This window comes from Epinephelus lanceolatus, chromosome 11, assembly GCF_041903045.1.
Source record: "Epinephelus lanceolatus isolate andai-2023 chromosome 11, ASM4190304v1, whole genome shotgun sequence".
NCBI classification, from domain to species: Eukaryota; Metazoa; Chordata; class Actinopteri; order Perciformes; family Serranidae; genus Epinephelus; species Epinephelus lanceolatus.
This window is the reverse complement of record NC_135744.1, coordinates 13,123,106-13,148,248: the sequence shown is the minus strand read 5'-3', so window position 1 is coordinate 13,148,248 and position 25,143 is coordinate 13,123,106. Positions and strand designations below refer to the sequence as shown.

The window sequence follows — 25,143 nt, the reverse complement described above, 5'->3', positions numbered from 1 at the left end:
TGGATTTGTTAGGTGTAGGCAAGAGGAGTGGGATTGGTTAGGGTACGAATGTCAGAGTTAGCAAATCAGGGGCAGAGTAATATAGGCCATTCCTTCGCTATCCTAGGATTCGCAGCTTCTGAGGAGGACGCTCTTGATGTTTACATCCAGGGCTGGAACTAGTATATTTGGCACCCAAGGCAAGACCTCCACCCAAAAAAACCCTCTCTCTTAAGGCCTTGACGCACCAAGCCGACAGTCGGCCGTCAGTCAAAGTTGGGCTGTTGGTGAGATTTTTCCGCCCTTGTTATTGTGGTCATTTCTGCACTGACAAGCATGTTGAATTGGCGTCCCCATAGCAAAGCCCGTCAGCGAATTAAATCACTTTGATTGTCAGCTCAGTGCACGAGAAGACAAACACAAATGAGGAAAGTAAACAAACAGCTGAAGTCGAGAGGGAGTGAGATGAAAACTTGTTACATAAGGTCAGATTATTTTTCTTTATCCACTGAGCTCTTTAGCAGAAATATTTCCTGATGGTTTGTGTTATTGTCCACTGGTGGATGGTAAATATGCTCTGTCCTTTTAACACTGGCTTGTGTTGTTAATGTGCTAACTAGCTAACGAGCATCATAACGACCCTCCGGCGTCCCTTTCTGAATGAAAATTGCAGACTACCACAATGTGCTTGTGTTGAGGGGTATGTCCGCGCACACAGGCACAGAACATATATGCTTGTTGACCATCGGTTTGGTGTGTTCATGTGCAACTTTTTGGCCAAGACACGGCGACAAGAGGCAAAGCAGCAGGGGGTTCCCATTGCTGCTAGTTCTACAATGTTGCTCTGGTGTGTCTGGGCCTTTAAAAGAATACTTCACCAATTTTCAACCAGCTTTGTATCAAAACAATTTGGGTAGTATGTATAAATGAACTGTGGTAAACTTCCCTCCATCTAACCAGTGCCTAGATATCCCCCCTCCCTATTCACTCACTGATGGCAACATTAAGGTGAACTGCATTGCCAGGACTAGAGGTGGTACCCCTTCTACAGATCGACCAACAGTTAGAACTAGATCTTTGAATCTCTTTTCCCTCATGTTGGTGCCCTAGGCTGCTGCCTATAGGAAGTGCCGAACCTGTTTATGTCTTGTGTGTCACGAGCATGAGCCTCTCGTCCATGGATAGATGCACACCTTCTTTTGTGCAGTGATGCTGTTAGTGGATGTAGCTCGCTAGAAAGAAAACAGTTCCTAAATCAACCTGCTCACAACAAGGTCTGTGGATTATTCTCAGTGACCAGGTCAAGATTTCTGGAAAGACACACAGCTGTTGAGTTCTTCAAATGTATTTTTGGTGCTTTGAGCAACACAAGTCGAATTCGAGCTAGTTCTATTATACTGGAGAGAAGGCAGAAATCTCTAAGGCCAATTTCTCCAACACTCAGCACCTCACAACAAAACAATCTAGACTGATAAATAGCTCTACGGGTGAGAGAAAAATATGTATTTCTGACTTTGTAGTGAACTGTCCCTTTAAGAAGAAAGGGAATGACATAACCTCAAAGCTTTAATACTGCAGACATGGACATGAACCATGAGGAACCAGGCAGTGCCAATTTTCCTCCATAACTACAAGGCCCTTGGCTTCAGTTTGAGCTCCCTACAGAAAAGAAAGCAAAATCCATGTGTAACTAAAAACCTGAGTGCTGGCCGTAACTTCATCTGGCCCACTTGGCCTCAAAGCAGAGAAAACACTGAACTGAACAAGCTGAGGTAGGGTGTCCCGAAGATGGAAAAGCTTTGCAGCAATTATTTTACCTCCATCCAGGGACTATTACTGTCAACAACTGATGTGATACAAATACCACCTATCGTCAGTAGTTGATCAGATCACTCATCAGCCAGACCTATGTGACAGAAGTACAAAAAGCCTCAGCGTTAACTCACAGTGAATAGTGACGTTGATGCTGTTGGACTCCACTGTCCTGATGGCTCCGGGGACGAAGAAGCTGACCTCACAGGAGAAATGGGCATCCTTGTCCTCCTTAGCCACTTTGTACTCCAGCGTACTCTGGACAGAGTAGAAGCCGCTGGACTCCCGGGTCACCAGGATCAACACGTTCACATCTAGAGACAAGACAGTATAGATCTGTAACAATAGACCAGAACCAATTTTCACACATCAGGGTCCCAAATATGTGATGAGAAGTGTCTTCTTCTGTCTTCTGTGTGGTCGCTCAGTGGTGGAACTGGTTATAGAAATTTGATTTGTAGACATAACTGTTGTGAGAGCAGTTACTCAAATGTCACTTGCTATGTGCCTGTATGTATGCCTTGGTGTATTTGTAGAATAATTGGGGCACTTATTCTTGATTTACTGTGGCTTGGATTGTGCCTTGTATGTAAGTCACTTTGGATTAAAGTGTCTGCCAAATGGATAAATGTAAATGTGAAGGAACACAAGGGACAAGAATAAGAGTCTTTGCAGCTCTGTGAGACCAAACATCAGCCTGCTAACATGCTTACTAGGGGTGTAACAATATCCGTATTAGTGCTGAACTGTTAGGTATGAGGCTTTTGGTTTGAATGCATTACGAACAAAACGATGCACTGAACTATCCTAATTAGGGCATTAACGACTTTGATTTTTTTCAGGTCGACTTATCTGTCAGTAAAGTCGAAGTCGAGCCGACAAGTCATTTGATGACGTCATCACATTGACATGGCGGAGGAAAGTGAAGCGTCTCCACATATGTGATGTGTGTCTGTCAAGGCCCGAACATACTCGGGCGGAACGTATGCGGAACGGACTCTGCGGAGGTCCGCGCGGACTCAACGTGGACGTCCGCAAGCCCTGTGCGTGCAAAGCTCAGATTTTACGACCGTGCGGACTCCACTCCGCGCACCAGTGACTGCTCAGCATGTATTTTTCACATCGCGGGGATTTTTCACGGACATTTTTACAGGAAACTACAACGCGGAAGTGCGCTTGACTATGAAAGCCCGAATGACTGGAGTCTGCTCCGCTTACAGTACGCCCGAGTATGTTCAAGGATAAAGTATCAGTGTAAGCCAATCAGAGGCAGCGATTGCATTCCGTACACAAGCACACAGAGAGAGAGAGAGAGAGGGAAAAAACACACAACTTGTCGACTCCTCCCGGGGGTGTCGACTTGTGCCACTGACGTCGACACGTCGACAAATCGACATTTCTGTTAACGCCCTAATCCTAATACATTCGGAAAGCAATATATACAGCTTAAACTGTGTTTAATATGATGTTCTCAACAAGCTAGTTACACTGGGAGGCAGCTATGCTAAGCTAGCTCCTTAAGATGGTTAGTAAGATGGCAGTGGCCGATGTTTTTCTGTTGTGTCACATCAGTTTTGCAGGCTAAAAGTAGGGCCCCAGACTTATGGTCGCAAACTCAGATTAATGAGCTGTTACAAGAAGAAACAATGACTGTTTGGTAATGGTGCTCTGTGATGTCACTGTTGTGTGATTGGCGTCCCAATAAAATGTGTTTTGGACAAACAGAGATCTTCCCCAGGGATGAAAGGACACAGTAAACCCATTGTTGTTGCATCAGAGGATGCACCTTATTGTTTGTCTGATAATGTGACACTCAGTGCGTTTACATGCAGCTTGAGAAAATCAAATTATTGGTTTAGTCCGACTGAAACCGGACTTTTAAATGCATGTACACAGCTTAGTCCGACTGAAATTGGACTATCCGTGGCTCGACTAACACACCCACATAATCCTATTGAAAATTGAACTACTGCTGCATCTATCGACTTAGTCCGACTGGAGTCGGACTCGGCGTTCAGCGCATGCACCGCTTTTTCTTTTGCGGGCTTTCACCAGGAAGAAGACGGAGATGATGTAGCAGCAGTGTAGTAACTCCCGGAAAAACAAACAAACAAACAAACACCATGCCTACCGAGAAGCAGGAGACGCACTTCTGGACGGATGAGGAAAATACATTAATGCTCCGCCATCTTCATTCGTCGTTAGCTTCCTCTTTGGGTCAACTGAAACTAGTTCAATACGTACTATATTAAAAAGGACACAGCGCAGCCTATCGAGCCGGAGTCAGACGGACTTGGTCAGAAATTCGATTTTCTCTCCTGCATGTACACTCAGACAAGACAAGAAGTCTGACTTGACTGATTAGCTGAGCTATTAGCTTAGCTCGACTAGTGCATGCATGTAAATGTACTGACTGTGACCAACAGATCCCGGTTAAAATCAGGAGGAGAGCTAGGCAACTCTGTGGTGTTACAGGCAGACCCTCTGAGACACACACAATGGTCCATCTACTGTTTGCACTTACGTCCAGGTGCCGACATCAGCGGCATGCTGTTCCTGTACCAGGTGATGTTGGGTTTAGGAAAGCCGTTCCGAGCTTCACATGATGCGACCTGGATGGAGAGTCACAGATGACAAATCTTTTATTATCTTGAAGTTCAGCAGTCTACAAATACTCAGAAAGACAGAGATTTCATTATCTGATGTATATTTAACATGTTAATCCTAAAGACAACAGTGTCTACGATTAGGTGGACCCACCTTAGACGGCACCTCATTGGTCACAGATATCCCAGTAAGGACACCCTCTATCACTGGAGCCTCTGGAGGAGCTGAATCCGGAAAATAATCATTTCATCATGAAACATTAAGACTTTACAACAAGCTGTTCTGTCTATGACTGAGAAAATGTTTTCTGAGTTTCCTTACCAAACACCCTGAGGTGGGTCTTGCCTTCAGCGTTCCCGGCGGCCAGCCCATTAACCTGGCAGAAGAATTCCCTCTCGTCATACAGCTGGACATCTTGGATGATGAGTTGAGTTCCCTGCTGGTCTGAAGCCACCTCGATGCGTCCGGTGTAGTCCGTGTTGTTGTCCACCATCTGCTGACTGCCATCACCATAGAAGATCCGCATCCGGGAGCTGTTGCCCACAGATTTCTGCACAAGGACACGCAGTCAGGACACAATTTTACTTGACTCTGACATCTTGGATAGACAGTAGTTCAAGGTTAAATCACTGGAAACCTTTTGCTTGTGTATTTGGTAGATACTGTCGAGCTATGTGTGCAGGTATGATGCATAAAACAGCTGCTAATTATCATACTAACTTCAGCCTGGTGTCCGATTAGCAGAGCAGTGATGATTTTTGCCTCTTAGATCCACACGACTGGAGCCGTGTTTATATTAAAGTCATAGTTGGTAACATTTTTATCCTGACAGTAGTACATGAGGCACTTAATCTGTGAAAAAATCATGCTCCTCTGTCTCCTCATGGTGCTTCAAATTAAAGGTGCTGTATGTAAGAATGTGGCCAAATGTACTGGGGACACTGCTAATGCTGCTTGCCGTGCTGCTGTAGCTCAGTCGTAACTGTAACTGATGCTGAGACTCTACTGACTGCGTGACTGGTAGACGGCGGTGGGTGGCGCAACAGGCCAAAACACAAATTCAAAACATAAACATGATTTGCAGACTGCAAAAAAATTTTTTAGATGAAAATATTCTGGCTGTACTATTGTTGTCGGTGAGATCAGTATGTTATATGAACATTATTCCTTAGTCTCTGTGACATATTAGGAGGATTTTACGACTATTTGCTTTAAATTTCTTACATATAGCTCCTTTAAGTTTCTAAGCAGTGAATCATGTCAATTACTGCACATGAACTGTGGTCAAACTGTCGAACTAGGCAGCACTGATCAAATATGAATCAAGATTCTGTTTACTGCATTGCCTGTTTCTCACTTAAAATGTTTTCAGAAACATGTTTCAGTGTACTCAGTAGCTGTAAAGTTTGCTCCGAGCTGGTGGGCGGTGTTTTGTTTCAGCTCGGCTGTTTTCAACATGGCGGCCAGGTCAAAAACAACCTCACTGTACAGCCTACTATAACAATAAAATATGTTTCTGAAAACATTTTTAGTGACTAGTTTGACAGTTTGACTGCAGTTAATGCGCCATGATTAACAGCTGGTTCACATTCAACCTCAGAATGTTGTGCAGCATTTTGCTACAATTTCCAGGTTGAACAACATGTTTCTTTAAGACCATATGAAACGGTGTGCAACAGGCTCTGAGGTTTGTCAGAGGTGTTATCCAATCAGCAGCAACATCTATATAAATAAAAATCTAGTAGATCTCTCGTACTTATTGTGCGTACTTTTTTTTTTAAATTTCACACTTGTTTTGGAAATGTAAATATATGTATGCCACGCCCACAAAGCTGCTTTGAACTGAATTAAATGAAACCACACAGTTCTAATAGGGAGTGCACCTGCATAACACAGCAGCGTGTTCGACGCACCACAGTTTTTGTTTAGAATGACCTGTGATTGACTTTAGATTTTCTAAAGTCTGAAACAGAGCCAAGTGGAGGTGCAGAGGTGTCGTGTTCTTTCAGATCACTTGAATAACAATACACTCAAAGTTTATAGTGGGATTTTGCCCATGAAGAGAAAATTAAACTGCCTACCACTGCTTTAAGTGATCTTTTGAAATGACGCAAAAAAAAAAAAGTGAATCAGATGTGTTTCCATCAACTGGTTTGGAGTACATAAATTAGGCACTGCAAAGCATACTTTCATCAGAAGTTTGGGGTATAAGCTACGCTTTACACATGACTGTGATCCACTACTAAACAGTAGAAGCAGAGTAGAAGAAGTAGAGGATGCAAACTGGAAACAAAACAAGTCACCTTGGACATCTAACACAGCTACGGAAGAAACTGAGAAAAATGTCTTTAGAAATTTCTTTAATCTAAATAAGTACTAATCGTTCTTTCAAGTCAGTTTCTGTCGGCCGTGTTTCACGCTGTCCAGAGATGAAGACAAATTAATGTTAATGATTCTAATTCAAGGGGAGACACCAACAGAGGTCAACGTTCGCTAGGTCAGAATTTATGCACAAACCACCTCAAGAGAGCGTAAAAACTAGAGGTCAATCGATTCATCGGTTTGGCCAATTGATCAGCACAGATAGGACTGCATATAAACTGTCATTAATAGGGCTCAAAAGGGCACGTGACTTTGCAATGCATTGTGTGTAACCAGCGCCATTTTTACGGGCAAATTGTTTTGTTTACTTCGCGTTGCGCCGGGAGAGAGACGTGAAGCGAGAGATTTAAATGGACCGGGCAAAGGAAAAGTGTGTCGGACGGTACCGAGACAAGCTGGACCCTGTTCCAAAGGCTCGGTACCTTGACAAAATCCAGAAAATAGGTGGAGTGGATCTGTATGAGCACGGAGACTGGACTCGGGATTTAAAAGCTCTGCCACCGTTGACTGAAGCTGAGCTTGTCCTCTATCTCGTCAACAGTATAAGTTATTATACCGGCAACGAATTTAGGAATGCCAAATCTTTAAGGGTTCATGGGCAAGCAAACTTTGGGTGGGTGCAGGACCTCCGAATTTTACGCCTTAAAGAGAAGACTGTCGTCATTTCAGAGGTATGTAAACTTTACAAGCCTCACTGTGTCCCACCTCCGTGTGGTGCTGCCTGTTTGCTTGCTCAGGTTTTGACTAACATATCTTGGTGTCTGCTGGACCAATTTATTTCAAACAAAAAGTATTTTGAAGCATGAAATCCACTCTACATTTATGTGGTAAATATGTATGGGCTTCTCGGTTATTTATTTCAGAATTAGGGCATTTTCACACCATAAATCTCTAACTCTCCATCGTCATACATGGGTTGGCACAACATGGAGTTCATCTTTATTTTTAACTTTCACTTCTTAACCGCAATGTAGGACAAGTTTACTCCTGTGGAGACAACTTGTTTTTTGTTTCTTGTTCTTTCTTGTTTTTTTGAAACAGTGTTTTTAGTGACATCAAGATGTGTACTTTTTTTTTCTTTTTTTAAAAACGGGATTAAAAGTCCTGACTGCACAACTGTGTTAGATTTGTCCCTAGGTCTATTTCAGTTTTTGCTATCAAGATATATCACATTATATAGCCCATCAATCTTCTTCCCGTAGTGATCGTGAGAACGATTGTGGCAGTTAATGACACAGCAAGTCTGCACCATTTTCAAACGATATAGTTACTTTTAAAATGCTAAAACAACAACAACAGAACACAAGCGTAGCGTCGCGAAACGTAAACAACTTTCCAATTGCCTGCAAAGCCCACAATGCATTGCGGTTTTTCCACTTCCGCTACGTCACCCTTTTGAGCCCTATGGCGGACCAAGGCTCCAATAGTGGCCGACAGCTGTAACCTCCACTTTGCACATTTGATGAAGTTTTGCTGAATTTAGCTGTTTCAATACAGCTTTTCCAATGCAAAACTTAAAGAAAAAAAAAACAGTATAAAAATAGGTTTATGGTTTATGGTCTGTGTCTGATTGCACCATCCGTCTCTACTTCTCCCAACTTCTACAATGTAAGAAGGGTTTTCTTCCCCAGACGTTCTCGCGTGCTGCTCGGATTCATTTCTGCAAAGCAAACAAAGCTGCTGAGCTGAATCAGACAGATATTTATTTTCTGTCCACTCTGCCTGCCAGTCACTAACTCACCTGTCACTCACAGTCATACCAGCAGCTGCCCTTGTCATGGTGCTGAGCCGAGCCCGACAACAGTGGGTTTCACTCTGACCGGACACATTCTAGTTCTTGCAGTTCTATTATTTACTCCATCCTATCGGCACAAAAAATCTATAGTCCTGGTTGTGTTGCAAAGTTGTGTAGCCCAACATGGGCTCTGATCCATATCACCTGCTGACCGTGGGTCAAAGCTGCCAAACAGGAAGTGAGAGCTTCCAATGGGTTTAATGGTAGAGGGACTATACCATTTTGTGGTAACAGATAAGGAACAAATAACTTTTGTTTGCTTTTTACATTATGAAGAAATAACATTGTTTGCTAGCTTGATGCTAATGGCAGTACTCAGAGGGTTGATAAAGTGCCTCTGCTGTTTCACACCATCATTTTTCCCTTTTACTCTGTGTGGTAACGTAATTAGAGCAAATATCTAAAACCTTGGGCTGTTGTTGTCGTACAGTTTCCACGGCAGCAGATCGCTCTGTGTTCCTATTGGTCAAAGTGACGGCTGTGACAGAAGCAGTCATGAACGACAAAAAGAAAATCAAACGTGCTAGACTTTCTGTTGGAACATCATGAGGTGTCCCAGATGTGGCGTCGGTTGTCGTCTGCTATGACACACTACATGAAATGAAACGATGGATTATCGCGTATGACACTCATTGTTGTTCACGATCCATGCCAACACCGTACATCGCTGCATCGGGCTCAAATCAGGCTGATATTGTGTAGTGTGTACCAGGCATAACAGAAAGTATGAAAATAAGAAGTATGCAAAAAAATATATAAAGATTACAGATATGTGCATTATGCTACAATATTTAACACTAGTATGAAAAGTATTTTGAAAATACAAAAAATATGCATATTATGCTACGTATGCAGATTGTAAGAACGTAAAATTATGTGCATTTTGCTAAAATGTATGAAAAGTTTTTATAAATATAAAATTGTGTATTTGATACAACTGTTCACCTTTGCTCTGTCATTATGACCCATAATTAATAAGTTAATAAAATCTAAAATAAAATCTATTTTTTCCAGAGCATAACAAACATCCAGGTTTATGTGAAATTTTATTTTTTATATATTTTTTCATTATTTGTGTGTCACTTAATTTTGTCCTTCATAACAGATTTTTTGTAGGTGCCTTTATCCTCTTATTTTATTTAATTTGACAATTTATATTTGTTTATTTTAATTTGTTGTCCACTGGAAAGAAAAATCCAGACACACTAATCTGATTTAAAAGTGAAATAAAAGTCTGACGCTACAACTAGAAACAGATCTTGGGGCCCCTGAATATGACTGAAATTACTGGCTTTAAGGGGGCAGCCCTGCTCCACACGTGCGGTTGGATAGTTCCTGACAGGCAGTGTCAGTTTTCGAAACGGGTCCAGCACTACTCACCACAAACCACTGGATCATGACAAAGCTGGGCTCGTTGTTGGCGTCAGTGAAGCTGTACTGGCAGGGGATCTGAGCCGAGTCACCCAGGTACACCTCAACACTCTCATGCATAGTCAGCTCCACCTTGGCCCACGCTGAAAAACACACAGACAGACATGCACATAAATCAGCGTCATGCTTCCTGCAGGTACTGCGCCACAGCCTCATTATTATTCATGACCCAATTAAAGCTATAAAACAGTATTAAAATCAACATTAAAATATGACACTTCACTGTGACCGTGTTCTCCGTTACCTACACCGAATTCTAATTTTGACCCTGAACCCTAATGTAATTCTACACTGCATTGTGTTTGGCAGATGACTGACAGTCTTCTCAGGCCAACCTGGAGCCAGTCTGCCATGTTAGCAGAACAAAGAAGAAAAGGCTTCTTGTCCACATGGCATAATTTTCATCTCCCTTCTGCCTGGCTGACTGTAACCACAAAACCACATCTTGGCCAGAAAACCAGTTCCCCAGGCATCATCGAGAGAATGCAGGCATGAGAAGGCCAGCCAGTTTGACACTGGGCTGTTGACTCAGAGAGCCAACTGCTTTTTCAGCCATTTTGGACTTGGCTGCGGTTAACTGGGGGGGCAGCTCACACAGTGACAAAGAAGAACAAGATGGCACAGCAAGTCTGTTTTCTCAGTTTAATCTGGGTTGGAGTTGTCATGTAGGATGATAAAGGATACTTCCCCTCGTCTCCCTCTCACACTGTCAGGTGTCACAGCGGGATGCTAACTCGTGTTGTCATTGACTGTTTCCCTCACACTTGTCTGCAGGACTTTTGTTCAAAAGTAAAGAAAAAAAATCAGAACAGAGACTGTTGCCTCCTCTGTCGATGACTTATCTCAGTATGACTGTTGTGTATCTCTTACCGTGCAACATGGGTCTGTATGTCACATCAGTCTGTGTAATGAATAAAATTACAGCAATAATATCTGTGCATACAGCTTTGTGCTGCCTATGTGTGAGATAGAGCCACTGGTTTGTCTGAGGCGAAGTGACAGTGCAACACTGTTCTACTTGGTGGTTGCAGTCTGCTGAGTGATGTGAGACAGCACCTGGATGCAGGCGACAATGTGTTTACAAACACATCCGGCTGCAGTTCAAAGACCGAGACACACCAAGCTGACGGTCAGCTGTTGGTCAATGTCTTCTTTTTTGGCCAATTTAGCATTTTCAAACAGCAACGACAGAACAGTAAGTGAATGAAATCATGAAATACATCTGATTGTCAGTTCAGCTCAGCGCAAGAGAAGAGAAACAGAAGTGAGGAAAGTAAACAAAAAGCTTAAGTCAAGAGGATGTGAAAATGAACTTGTTATATGAGGTAAGATTATTTTTCTTTATCCAGTGAACTCTTTAGCAGAAACAAGAAAGTCCTCAGGTTTCCCTTTTTGAATGACAATTACAGACTACAACCCTCTGCTGGTGTGAAGAGTTATTTCCACTCACGCAGGCGCAGAACGTATGTGCTGGTTGGCCGTTGGCTGTGTTCTTCATGGTGTGTTCATGTGCAACCTTTGTTGTTGCTAGTTCACTGAAGTCGAATTGGTGTGTCTGGGCCTTAAAGCTACATCAGCTGCTATTAGCTTGAACATTCCCAGGTCTCTGACCAAACTGCTGGCAAGTGTAGTTGCACTGTGGGTAATGTAGACGGCAGGTTTTGACAAAGAAGGAAAAAAATGACATGTCTGGTTCTGTTCAACAATTTGGATCTTTTTTTTTTTTTCATTTCCCAACAGAGTACTCTTTTAGGGTGCTTTCACACCTGCCCCGTTTGGTTCGGTTCAATCGAACTCAAGTTTGTTTGCCCCCTCAGTGCAGTTCGTTTGAGCAGGTGTGAACACAGCAATCACAACAAAACAACTGGACTGAGACCTTCTTGAAGAGGTGGTCTCGGTCTGGTTACAAATGAACTCTGGTGCGGTTGGTTTGTGGTGAGAACGTGTTCCGACCTGGATCTGAACCAACTGCAGTCACATGACACATTGTTTGGGTTAAACATGAGCATGTTACAGTCCTGGAGGATTATTAATGTGCACCTCCTCCTGTACTGCCTTAATATGCACATTCAGCACATCCAATGCATCAAAACATTGTTTTCTAGTTGGAGCCGCGCCTCATTTTCAAACTGTATGGTTTGACTAAAATGAACAATGACAGCAATATAGTCCATGATGAACAGCACTAAAATCAGCCTGCGTAGTTGTCCCTCCATTGTGACATTAGAAAGTGTCACATTTATCTTGCAAGTGTACTCTTCTTCAACGTTTGCTTTACTCTCTGGATTTTTCCTACATGGAAATTCTGACCAATCAAGAGCAGCTCTCTCGCACAAGGCATTTGATCTGGTCTGCTTGTAAATGCTGCCGTGAGAACATGAAACAACTCTAGGCAATTATACAACTTTGGAATAAAATTAGTCCCTGATTCAGACCAAAGGAGATGACTCTGCTCAGTTACTTTCTGCCACAGAACACTAGAGGAAGAAGAGCAAGCTTTATGGTGTTAATGCAGAACTGTTCATGAATGTGGGCCAAATTTAGTTGCACTGTGAGGCTGTATTGTCAATGAAAACATAAATTTAGTGTGACAAGACACTGAGGGGCAAAAAACAAACAAACGTGGGAAATCCCAGTTTTTGTTTTGTACTGTGTCAGGATTTTCAAAAAATAAAGGAAAAACCATTAATGTGGGCAAGACCTCAGTGTCCTCATATGTGTTTTCAGCATTGGTTGAAACAGACCAAGCATGAAAAGAGCTTTAAGAGTCCAGTTGCCACCCTGCTGCCCCCATTCAGCCTTCTGCTCCCCCTACACCACCCTGTCTACAACCCCCCCACCTCAGCACCAATCATTTTCACAACTTATTTTTTTCTTTCTGTCCCTCCCTCCTCTGCCTGGGCCTATGCTCAGCCAACCATTCCTTTAAGACAACGGGCGCGCCATTGTTCCCCCACCTGGGTGGACCAGATCTTCCCTCACACACACACACACACACACACACACACACACACACACACACAGACGAACACACCCCACCCACCAGCCAGCCAAAAGATGCTTTTCCACCCGTAAACTAAAGGTTAAAAACAGTTCATCATGTACTGAAGTTGTTGTTTACTGTGACTCAGCTGACGTGAGACAGCTTTGAGACAAGCAGCAGATTATGATGGAGGCTGGAGAGCAAAATATGTCACAGAAGTCAGTGTAAAAAATGTCGTGTCTCTTTGGGGCCATGCTGCTAACTTTTCAGCTAATCCGATTAGCGCTGGGGGGTTGCTGGGGATTTGGCTCCCAAAGCCAACCTGGGACCGGTCTTATCTGTTCCTGTTGTGACTTTATGCTGCATGGACTAAAGCACAAGCACACATGACCCATGATCTATGGACCCTGACAACCAGAACTGCTGCCTGTGGTTGTGTGTGTGTGTGCATACATTTGTAGCTGTCTGCGGTCTGTGTCTGGATGATACAGAGCTAATTCATTCAAGAAAAAACACAGCAGAATATTTGGATATGTTGACAGGATCAGGCCTGGGACTGGACAACAAGACCTCAACTGACCGGCCTGTTGGAGGGATCAGGAAGAGAGACTTTCCCAATTCAACAACAAACACAATTACACTTCAAACTGCAGATTAACTTCTCAACGAGAGGTAGAGCTGTTCACAAATCATTCAGTCATTGTAGTAACAGTATAACTGCGATTCAATAAACCATACTGGAGATGACAGCCATGACATGGTTAGCGCTGATGTTTTTTCTTTCTTCTTTCTTTCTAACATTTGGTGGGCTACTGGGGGGCAGCCCTACAACATAACGTTACAAACGTTAAATATGTTTTTGGCGCTGTATGAAAGAGAAAGACCTACTATTTTTGGCCCTGAAGCTAACGTTAGCCATTGTGCTACTGAAACATGGGCTCCAGTTTTTCTGCGACTAAGGGACAAACGAAATCTTGCTGACTAATGACCTTTCTGGTCGACTAACACCAGAATTCCACTGGATGCGTGTCCGTTGCGGAACGGCTGCGCTGGTTATCCGCTGCGTGCTCCGCCGTCCATCAACACCCACCGGCTGCGTTTGCTGTGCAGAGCGGTGCAGCTCCACCGGACAGCGGAAGTCACGAGGACCCACGAGGTCTCGCGAATTCACGCATAATCGTGTGATATAACAAGATGTAGTTTCTATAAACAGAACCATAAAACCAGAGTAGTAGGAAGACATCTTGGTGCACCTCCACGATTAACATCTCCTTGTCCGTGGTGTCAACGGGGTGAAATGACGTCTGGAAACCTCTGACCTGTTGACTTCAGGCCTGCCTCCGCCCATTATGACATTTTCAAGGTGTAGTGCAGGGAAATATGATCCGCCGTGAACACTGTGTATTTTATTTTGAAATTTAACCGGATGTTTTATTTTGTTTCTGTGCACGACTTCCTGCCCCCCACGATCTGCTCTGTGCTGAATTGCTGCGTTGTGCTCCAGTGTCCTGCAAAAATAGAAGTCCTGCATATCTGTTGCGGAGGGCTCCGGAGCGCGGCAGTCGTGACAGAGCCAAAACACAGCACAGCCGCAGCCGGTGGAAACACACACATTGGCTAGAACTGAAATGGATTGGCTCCACTGCCATTCCAGAGCGCAGACGCAACCCACACACATCTGGTGGAATTTGGGGGTAATGTTTGGTCAACTATTAGGGGGCAGCCCTAGTTTCAGTTCTTATTAATTTTAGCCATGCTAGCGGTGCAGTCGGAGCGGTCACTCCACCACCACTGACATTTCTACCACAACAATGGAATGCCAAGAAATTTGGTTCACATGTTTACGTCTCCCTTTAGGATGGTTGTATTAACTTTGGTGAACTTTTCATTGTGATCAGGCTGCTCGTCTAATGGCTGCTATTGTTTTTTGTTTTTTTTAAACTTCTCTTTTTATTGAGTTATGAGTACAGACAGATAACTTAATCATACTCATAGGACGTAATAGCCCTGTGTTTCCAGGCCTTCTGTAGGACACAGTTACAACAGATCGTGACATAAAAGTGAGTTACAGTATATAATACAGAAGCCAAAATGGACCAATAACATAAACGTAAATACAGGTATGAACATAAGTAAAAAAAAAAATCCACAAAAGGAAACTGAACTTAGTGTATATAACCAGAATGTTGGAGTGTGTTTTCATGATACTCTAATCCCTTTAGGGACAAGGATAAAATAAATAAATAAATAAATAAAAATAAACATTTAAAAAAATAATAAACATTTAAAAAATAATAAAAATAATGAAACAAAAATAAATGTTTGTTATCTAAATCACAAAACCAAACAATGGCTGCCTTATTTATGTTCACTCCTGTTTCCTTCACTTCCCTCTCCTCCTTTCCTCACATCCTTGGGCTTAGGGGTAAGAGAGCATGAGGAATTCTGATGGAACACAACCTTCCCCAAAATTAAACCCACATTTCCCATAAATGCCAACCCTTCCACAGAGGAGCCGGGATGTGGCTGCTTACACTACTTGGACACAAAGACCAGTGACTCTACTTTTTCAATATAATAAAACTCTCTTCATGTTATAAAGTATTTCAGCTGACTGCAGGACAGATCTCACCTACAGTGACGAAATTAATTCTTTAGCGTGATCCTATTTGTTGAGAGTGATTACTGTGAAGTCTTTAAATTAATGTGGTAATGATCTAGGCTGTTACGCAGCACTTTTAACACTTCTAAAATGTTTATAGAGAAGGCAGAGTGTGTTAGAGGGGACACAGAGAGACTAAAGAGACAACAAACCAGTTTTCTGTCCTTCCATTGGAGGCAAACAGAGACAGACTCTCACAATACAAATGAGACAATGACAGACATAATGAGGGAGACACTTCCAGGACAGTCTCTGCATACAGTCGCTCATTATCTGCCTCACACACAGACAATACCCTCAGACGCTAACTACAGTGGTCACCATTATTGGCTTTCCCATTCGATTAAGGCTGTCAGCTTAAGTCTGCAGTAGATCTGCAGTTCCACTGCTGATAAGAACCCAAATCACTTCTGACACAACAAACCAGCCTCATTTACTCACCCTAATCCCGCACATGCCTGCTGAGCCATGAAATGAGCCCCAATGCTTCTGAGAATATAAAAAAAAAAAGGTCCTGTAATAAGTTATCTATAAACCCTGACGTCCACTAAACACGGCCGGCTGATTTGGAGGAGATGAGCAGAAAATAATAGAAAGATGTGGAATAGTTTAATTTGATGTAGCCACAGGAAAAGCTTTAACGTTTTAGGATGAGTTCAAAGAAGCAGAAACACCACATTCTGCATATGTAATGTCACACGTTTTATTCCACATATACGTTCTAGGAAAGAAAATCAGCCCTTTTGAAGCTCCTTGTGAGGAAATGTAAGAGCAGGACCGGGTGACTCTGAATAAAAGTTGAGCGCGGACACTGAGTGTCCCCTCAGAGAGTGGAGGGTGTAAAAAGCTAGCATGTAAGTGTGGATGACAGGGAGGAGGATTTCTCAATACGCAACCGCGGTGTGGTGTCGAACACCTGGGGGACACTGTGTACTCCCTGACATCAAAGAGCGCAGACACACACTCACTCAAACACACATGGTGAAAGCGTACAGCCCTACAGTGGAGATGAGAGCTCCTTGTACCACTGATGCGGCTGTGCTTTCAGAGGCAGCATCTGGCACAAATCTCTCAGCAGCCTGTTCCCTCTGTGACAGTCAGCAGCGGTGAAGGGTCCAGGATTTATTCTTTCACATATAGAGATAAGGAAGTGCTGCAAATCTCCTCAAAGGCACCACTTTATGCATCAGTGAGTCCCCCCTTTCATGCAGCAGAGCATATCACAGCTCCAGGTCGGGGCCTCGCACACAGCCCTCCATGATCACTGTTGAGGTGAAATCACTCAGGTTAAGACTGTTAGAAGTGTGTGGGGCTGATACTGACCTTTCATTTACAAGACACTGCATTGTGCAAACTAAGCTGCAATACAATTTTCACGGTGCAGCAGTCATTTTTTTCTTTGCACTTGCACCTGTTTTGTAGTTTCCTGTTGCAACAATATGAGCTCTGCACGATACGATAATCATCTAAGACAATATCACGGTTTCACAGTGTGGTATAACACAACTGCTGCGCGCTGACTTCAGCTGACTTGAGGGCAAAACAGTGCTGCTGATGTAGACGTCTTTGACCGTTTCAGAGGAAGACAACACGACTACACCGAGGGTCTGATCCCCAAACACCAGACTCCCCACCAGATCTGCAAACTTCCCGCAGCCGTTAAACAGGTCAGACACAGCCGTCTCCACAGCATTAGCACAAGGTAACAGCAGCGACTCACGTTAGGCTTGGGCGATTTCACAGTAGTACAGCCTAGCTCACACCCAACACTGAGCCTTTAAATGGTCCCAAAACCTCACACCAAAAAGACACCACTCTGTCGTTAAACCCATTCATAACAGTTACATAACCTATCCGTGTGATGCTACAGTTGGTCCTTATTTTGTATGGTTACCTGGCGACCCTGCCTGACAGCGCCGCCCGACAATGTCTCTCTCTCGTTGCAAGTTTACATGAGACACAGCTGCTTGTTTGATTAAGCTGAGGGTTAATGTGTGAGATTGGCTTGGTAGCAGGCCAGTCTATAGTGGGACGGTGAGATGGTGTCTGAGTGTGTTTATAAAGATGCAGCTTGACAATTAAGACATTTCATACAGCAGATGCAACGCTGATCTGCCTGATGTTCATATGAATCAGCTGACAGTGTTTGTCTCTGTTAGTAGAGACTCCACTCTGCAGTGTAGTTTATACACTTTACTGATACACCAGAGAACTACACAGTAACACTGGGCTTCATCATCTCTCTCGCTCTTCCTCTCCCCACACACAGCTGTGTAGGCGACTACACATGTAGCCTACACCCAAGTAACAAAGTCAAAACACTATTGTCTAGTTTTGAAGCAAAATTTAAACTTTCTTTTATAAACTTTTGTTCATTTTGTATGTTTTTTTTTATTTTCATTTTACAGTTAGCTGTGAATATAATACTGATTAAAAGTAATCTTATTTTCACATCCTGGTATTTATCATGTCCATCTGTAGTGTAGGGTTATACGGGGGCAGGCATTGTGGGTGCACCATTTGTCAATACCCCAGAAATGTTACCCTACATAAGCAAACAAAGAGGGCAAACACACACAGCCTAAATCCAGGTGATTCATAAACATCTGGAGTTGTGCTCACTGATGGCCAAAACAATTGACCAATCAGAGGTTTACTGGCAGGATGTGGAAGAATGTGGACTCCATCCTCCTACACAACTCAAGTCTTCAATCAGATCAGACTGTAAAAGTCCTTTAAGGCAAATGTGACACTGAGCTTTATGGATAAAATGTCCCTTTATTATTGTGAAAATTAACTGTTCCTGGCAGTTTGGGTATTCCTTCTGAACGGGTGGTTGTGGTCTGGTGGTGAGGTAGAGGATGTTTCAGGGGGTCGCCAAACAATACCCCTTCCGCACACTGAAAATGATGCATGCATTTTGCTCCCCTGTGCTAATAACCTAGTTGTGGCGATGCAAACATCTTTATGTCCTCAACTGTTTTTTCTTTTATATTCATAAAGCAAGTCATCTTTGCTTTCTTTAGTTTAGCCTTTACTCCAAGGCTCAATTTCAAAGATCTCTTTTACAAGGGAGACGTGGCCAAGAACAGCAGCAACACAGAGTTTAAGCAATTATTAACTATTCAACTATGGATTCATCACCCTCCTTAAATCATACCATCTGTACGGAGTCTAATTGCCAAAGAATTTCCACATTTTTATTCTTATGTGCACGTTAATAAATATTGTTTTTACTTTAAACAACAAGTTTCTGCGACAAAACAACCATTAAAATCTTGATTGATCTCAGATTGGAAAACTTGATCGGGACAACCCTGATCTGAATTCAACATGTCTGAACTGAATGTACCAACAAGATGGAATCCGTGCTTCTGAGTTTCTGTTCATTTTAGGAAATCTGTTGAGACTGTACTGCCATCTTAACTCTCAAAAATCTGCCAGCATTCCCACACATGACTCACAAAACAACATGCCAGCATGCTGGGAATGTTTCTCCACTGGTTTTATGGGTTTTACTACATCTTCCAACCTCCAACAAACAGTCCGCCATCACTGGCTTTTAAAGAATTGCTAATCATCCCCGCTGGTTAGCAACTTCTTCAGCAGCTGCATTAATTTTTCATCATCACACCCGATGGGCGAGACTTCATTAAAGGAGCAACATGAATGTTTTATTTATGCTTGTATCTGATGTTCAGCAGTGAGTGTGGCTTGTTCCTCTGCATCCACTACCCATCAGTAGACCCCCACCAGAGCTGCTGGGCTCTGGCATGCAGGTTGCTCTGCAGCCACAGGATGGCTAATTAAAGGTCAACAGGCTAAACACTGTGTCTACATCAAGGGGGGGTTCCTTCAGCTATCAGTGGAACAAAAACTGATCTAGAGAGTGAGCCTAGAGTAACACATTTTCCTAAAAACTCATTAAGCAGTCGTGCGTACCTCATTGCTAGAAATCCACAGGAAATACAGCATAAATTTATTATGTAGTAACTCCACTTACCAAAAATAGACCCGATCCAGCTATAAAAACTGTGGATTCATTATTATCTTGTACCTGAATGCTAATTCCTGGCAATGCAGTGCAGTAAATGAAGCTAATGGTGGAACTGGGAGCAGCTTCAGCTCCACAATCCAGAAATACCCGTTAACCACGGTGCTACAGTTCTGGGGAAACACTAAGTATAATTCTGTTTGGTTTCCATTTCAAACATAAATATCAATTCAAGGATGCGTGATTGGATTTCCTTCCTTTCCCTAAATGGATTGGCATGTTTGGACAAAGCACTAACCACAAGTATGGAGCATGTCCTGACCTATCAAGAACAGAAGGCATCATAACAACCAAATGTATGAAGCTTTGGAGCCATTTATATTGATTTATGTAACATTCAGCAACATGTCGAGGGACCGTGCTTCACTCAAAGTAGACAAATGACTTTTGGAGGTGGACAGAATCTGGAAAAATTTGTGATTCCTTCTACGTCTCATATTAAAGTGTGTGAAAGACGAGACATTAAGGTAAGAGGGGCCAGGTATGAGGCCTCGGCTGTTATTCTAACACTATAAATAGGAGACCTTTTTTCCAATCAAACCTCTGACGACAGCAAGCTGACTTGCTGCCGTACTCCAACAAAGGCCTTCTTATCCCAGCCCCTGTGGTCATCATCACAGTGCTGAAAATCCTTGAAAGCTACAAACTAGGTGCCAGCTAAATCAGCTTTCCTTCAACCATCCAGCAGAAAGGGCCAGAGATAATCACTTCCATTTCAATCTCCAGAAACCAAAGAGCACTGCCAACTTTAGATAAAAAAGTCATTGTTAAAAGAGCATCAGACACATTCAGTATTGTTTTTTGGCACTTTTGTCTTTATTGGAGAGTTGACAGTGTAGATACAGGAAATATGCAGAGAGTGAAGGTTATGACATGAAATAAAGGGAGCTGGCCTGATATGGGCCTGCTTTTAATGAAATACTTCACATCTAGGGATGTCACAAGAAACTGATGCTATGATAACAAGTCAGGCTGTTCTCATGCACTGTTCACACATTTACCTGCAAAGTCTTTTATTGAGAGCCTCCTGTGTTTTTATTTACTTGCTGGTTTCACAGCCTCACACTGAAAGACAGAATCTGCTCTAAGATCACAGGAGTGACACAACGGGACTTGACCAGATTTTGCAATTAACAAATCCTCCAGAAAGCCACAACTATTTTAGCTTCTTCTGAACATGTCCTTGCAGGTAAATTTTCACTGTTGCCATCAAGGCATTGGCTGCACCTGCATGTAAAACTAACCGCTATTCCAAATCTTTTATTCCCTCGCCATGAACCGCCGTGTGCACACAAGGCGGGAACAGCCCACTCTGCAAAACCTGTTGTGCCAGAGACGACAGACTATTGACATTACAGAAGGAAAAGGAGAAGTGGTGCAAAAAACACATCCGCTCTTAGCTTGTCATAAATGTTTTAATGTTCAAAAAATGTATAATACATAATGTATATATACATTAATATTTTTACGGTAGATATTCATGTTTTTTTTACTGAGCTTGGGCTAAAAACTGCTGCCGTGGGTCGGGCTTGGACAGAAACTGTTTGGATTCATGTAGGGTCAGGCCCATATTTTTTGGCCCAATCAGAGCTCTGGCATAAGCCCCGTTTCCACTGTGAAAAGTTGTGGATGGTACCAATAGAGCCGTTCCTTACCGTCCCCATGTTTGGTCCCCCCTCTGTTGGGGTACCTAGCACACAGATCTGGTACTAAAAGGTGGAGCTGTGAACACTGCAGTCTGATTGGTCAGTAGAGGACGGTCACTCTGCTCAGGGCTGAGTTGTGTCTGGTTTTGAGGCTCATGTAACCACTGTTCATACTGTGGAGAGTTTTATTAGTAAACTGTAACTATAAAATGAAAGGATGTTTTGCTGCCTCTCACAGCAGCTGGAGTCTGAGAAAAAATAACTTCATTCACTGGGCCGACTGCTGGCAACTTTTAAGGTGGAATGTTAACTTGTAATGTTACTCAATGCATGAGTTGATGACAGGAATCCATCAGCACACCTTAAATTTCCCTGTGGCAACTTTGACCATCACTTAAGTTTTTATATGACAGACACTTTTAGTGATGGGTCTTTTAGTGAAGTTATGTAAACTGCATATATTCTAATCCTCACTCCGAGAAAAAAAAATGTTGTGGAGCGTTGTTCCTGTGGTCTCCAGCAAACACTAAACCCCTGAGCTTGCCTGAGAAGGACTAAATGCACAAAGCTGCTATTTTTAAATATCCCATGGAGAGAGACTCACTGCAGCCTGTTCTATTTTGTTCTGAAAATGTTGGCATGCAGCCTCGTTCTGTGGATGATAAACCAGGTGCAGACTTCCACCTGTGTCACTGCTGATGAGGAAATACAGCGAGTGCTAGACGGAGCAGTGAGTGACAACAACCCCGCCCACATTTAAGAGTACTAGGGTCTAGGCAAAGAGCATGGATACCAAGAGGCGAAGCTCAATAGAACGCCCCATAGCAACAAATTCCCCCATGATTTCGTCCTACCGCCGCCATATTGGACTGTCAGCAGACCGCAGCAGACCTGCTTGCATACGAAAACACACAGACAAACTGAAGTATATCGCTATTAATTATGTTTACAATGCTACTCACCTCGTGATAGCTTGGTCACAGCTGCTTTTTCACGTTTTTGTAAAGCAAAATATAGACTTTAAAAAAAACAAAACGAGGAAAAACGGCCTAGATGGCATCTCTACATATTACATCCACTTATGAGAAGATTAACTTAATTACTCCTTCAAAATCACCCCATAAGCCAATCTACCAAAAAAAAAAATTAAATAAAAAAAAAATCAATATTTTAACTAGAAACACATTAATGGCGACGTCACATAGTCAGGAATAAAGATTTATTTACAGTTTGTACAGTAAGGGGACAGTAATAATAATAAGAATAAGAATAAGAATAATAATATATAAGCTATTTTAATATGATATATTTTAATGCTAAAACAGTAATCAGTTCTGATATAAATGGTCCAAGAGGCCATATATAGGCCTATATATACATATATACATATATCTTCCCATGAAAACTGGCATATTAAATTGATATTACAACACTTTAAAACGTACACCTCTGTCGGGATCCTTCGGGAAACGGTGGAAGGCCAGGTGCGGAGTGTTCCACCGATAGTTGTTGCAGTTAATTGCACTACACTGTTTTCTTCTACTTTTTTCCTCCTCTCTCCTTGACATCTTGCATGTTGTCTGGGCGCAACAGTCCAAGCTCAACAGTTCAAAATGGCGTTAGCGCCCCTAGTGGCTGTTGGCAGAAATTCAACGGAGCTTCGTCCCTTGGTATCCATGCTCTTTGGTCTAGGTACCATGTCTGAAGGGTACTTTTGGTTCCACAGGTACGATGCTGACAGTGTTTGGCGGAAATGGGGCTATAGACTACTTTACGTTCAAGGTAGATAATCAGGGATTAATGATAAGAGGGAAACTCATTGTTTTCAATGAAAGAGTGTTTGTTTAAGAACATGGGATTTATCATTTTGATCGCGGAATATGACTTGTATTGGAACAGACTACTAAATTTCTGGTATCACAACATGCCTATTCACATCGATGGAGTCTGATCACGACTGTCTTTCTTTGTTTCTAACTTTAGAAAACTGAGCAATAAGTGAAAAAAAATTCAAGGAGCTGCTCACACTTACACTGCAGCAGAAAGTAAGTAAGACAGTCTACAAAAATAATGCCAGATGATTAATTCCTCTGGTCTTCAAACCCAAAAACATAATCATTTATGCAAACAGACTGAATCTATTTAGTGGGAATGTTCTCTGATTCACTTTGTACTTGATGAGTCGTCTGGGTTTTTACATAAAAATCGTACACAATTAGCTTTAATGGTGATTACGAGCTACGCCTCCATCTCACACACACACACACACACACACACACATCCTGAGAGAAATCACAAACACATCCATTGCTGTGAACGTGTGTCTGCCTGTGTGCCCCCAAATCTGTTTGAACTCTTTCAGATTGTTTTGAGTCTGTGTCTGTTTGCATCCAACTGTATTAGCATTCGAGCTGTGCCTGTCCCACAACAAAGGCCTATTTGTGCACTCCCTCTCCTTTTATCCCATCTACCAGACATGAGGCGAGCTGTTGGGCGAGCATGCCACACCTAATTCACCGGGATCAAAATGGCGAACCCCAGCCCACCCCCCAAATCCCCCGCTGAGAACCTTAATGCTCTCAAAGAGAATATCAGAGTGATCACAGGTGCACTGCTGTGTTAATGAGGAGGAGAGGCTACTCCCTGCGCCCAGGCTAGTCCTACTACCCCCCCCAAACACACACACACAAACACACACTCAGTCCATGATTCAAAAGCTGTGTGGTTTATTATTAAATAATAATCTTAACTCCAATGGCAGACCAGCTAATCAGAACCCATCTGAAACCCACAGCCTGATAACCATGCCAGCTCTCCACGGCGACTGGTGTGAAAATGGGCAGAACTCCAATCACCTCACAAAACTGTTGTCTCCACATTCCTGTTTCTACAACTGACCATATGATCCCCACTGTGTCGGCGGCGATGAGACACAGTGTGACAGAAACCTGGATCAGATCCAGCTGGACGTGACAAATATTCAGGGTCAGACACTTGGAGAACCCGTGCCAAAGGGCACTGAAGCTGTTGACGTGAGGTGAAACGAAACCTTAGTGTGACGTCTTATGTTGATTTTTACTTTTACCCATTGATGACACCTTGGTCGACATCAGATCTCCTGTGCTGCGTCTTTTGAAAGAAATCAAACTTACTAGCTCAGGTTTCAGAGGGTTAATTCGTCACAAGAACTGATTGTGATGCTACCCAACCACAGGAAACACGTTGCAGTTTAACTTGAGCCTTTCTGTAAATTTCTTGGTAAATAGCTTACCTTCCTAAAGGTGATTTTACTGTAAGAGCTTGGCGACATGGACAAAAATTCATATCTTGGTATTTACAGGCTGACTGGTGTATTTTCTACGAAATGGGCTACATGTTTTCAGTTACAAGTCAAAGCCACATTTGAGATGTCCCAATGAGTTTTATAAAAAAAAAAAGAAAACTGTGATAAAAAATAAGATGCAAAGACAGGGACTTATTCCTGTTTGAAAATATGCATTTGCTCAATAGTTACACCTCCAAAACACTAGTCAGTAGCGGGGTTTCTGTGAAATGCTGTTAAGTTTAGTTAAGTGAAAACACACACACATTAAACATGGCTTAATAGAGACAATTTCAAACACAAGTATACAAATCAGCTTCACTATAACTCGTAGCATTCACAGACAAACACTTGTCTTTATCTGGACACGTTTTCCTCACAAATACAACATGCTAATGTTATTAGCACAAGCCTATGGCATTTTACATTGTATAAATTAGCCTAGCAGCTAGCGGAGATTTCCTCTACTT

The 25,143-nt window shown here is 42.6% G+C and overlaps 1 protein-coding gene across 2 annotated transcripts in view; it reads right to left on the bottom strand.

Annotated features, from left to right (window-relative positions):
- Positions 1-25,143, bottom strand: part of mcama (melanoma cell adhesion molecule a) — a 79,731-nt gene that overhangs the window by 18,767 nt on the left and 35,821 nt on the right. For both annotated transcript variants that reach the window (XM_033645710.2, XM_033645717.2), the window contains exons 2-6: positions 9,956-10,089; positions 4,720-4,948; positions 4,552-4,622; positions 4,316-4,403; positions 1,926-2,105 (exon numbers count right to left, since the gene is read on the bottom strand). In XM_033645710.2, the coding sequence (XP_033501601.1) occupies positions 1,926-2,105; positions 4,316-4,403; positions 4,552-4,622; positions 4,720-4,948; positions 9,956-10,089 (702 nt within the window). The remainder of the gene's footprint in view (positions 1-1,925; positions 2,106-4,315; positions 4,404-4,551; positions 4,623-4,719; positions 4,949-9,955; positions 10,090-25,143) is intronic.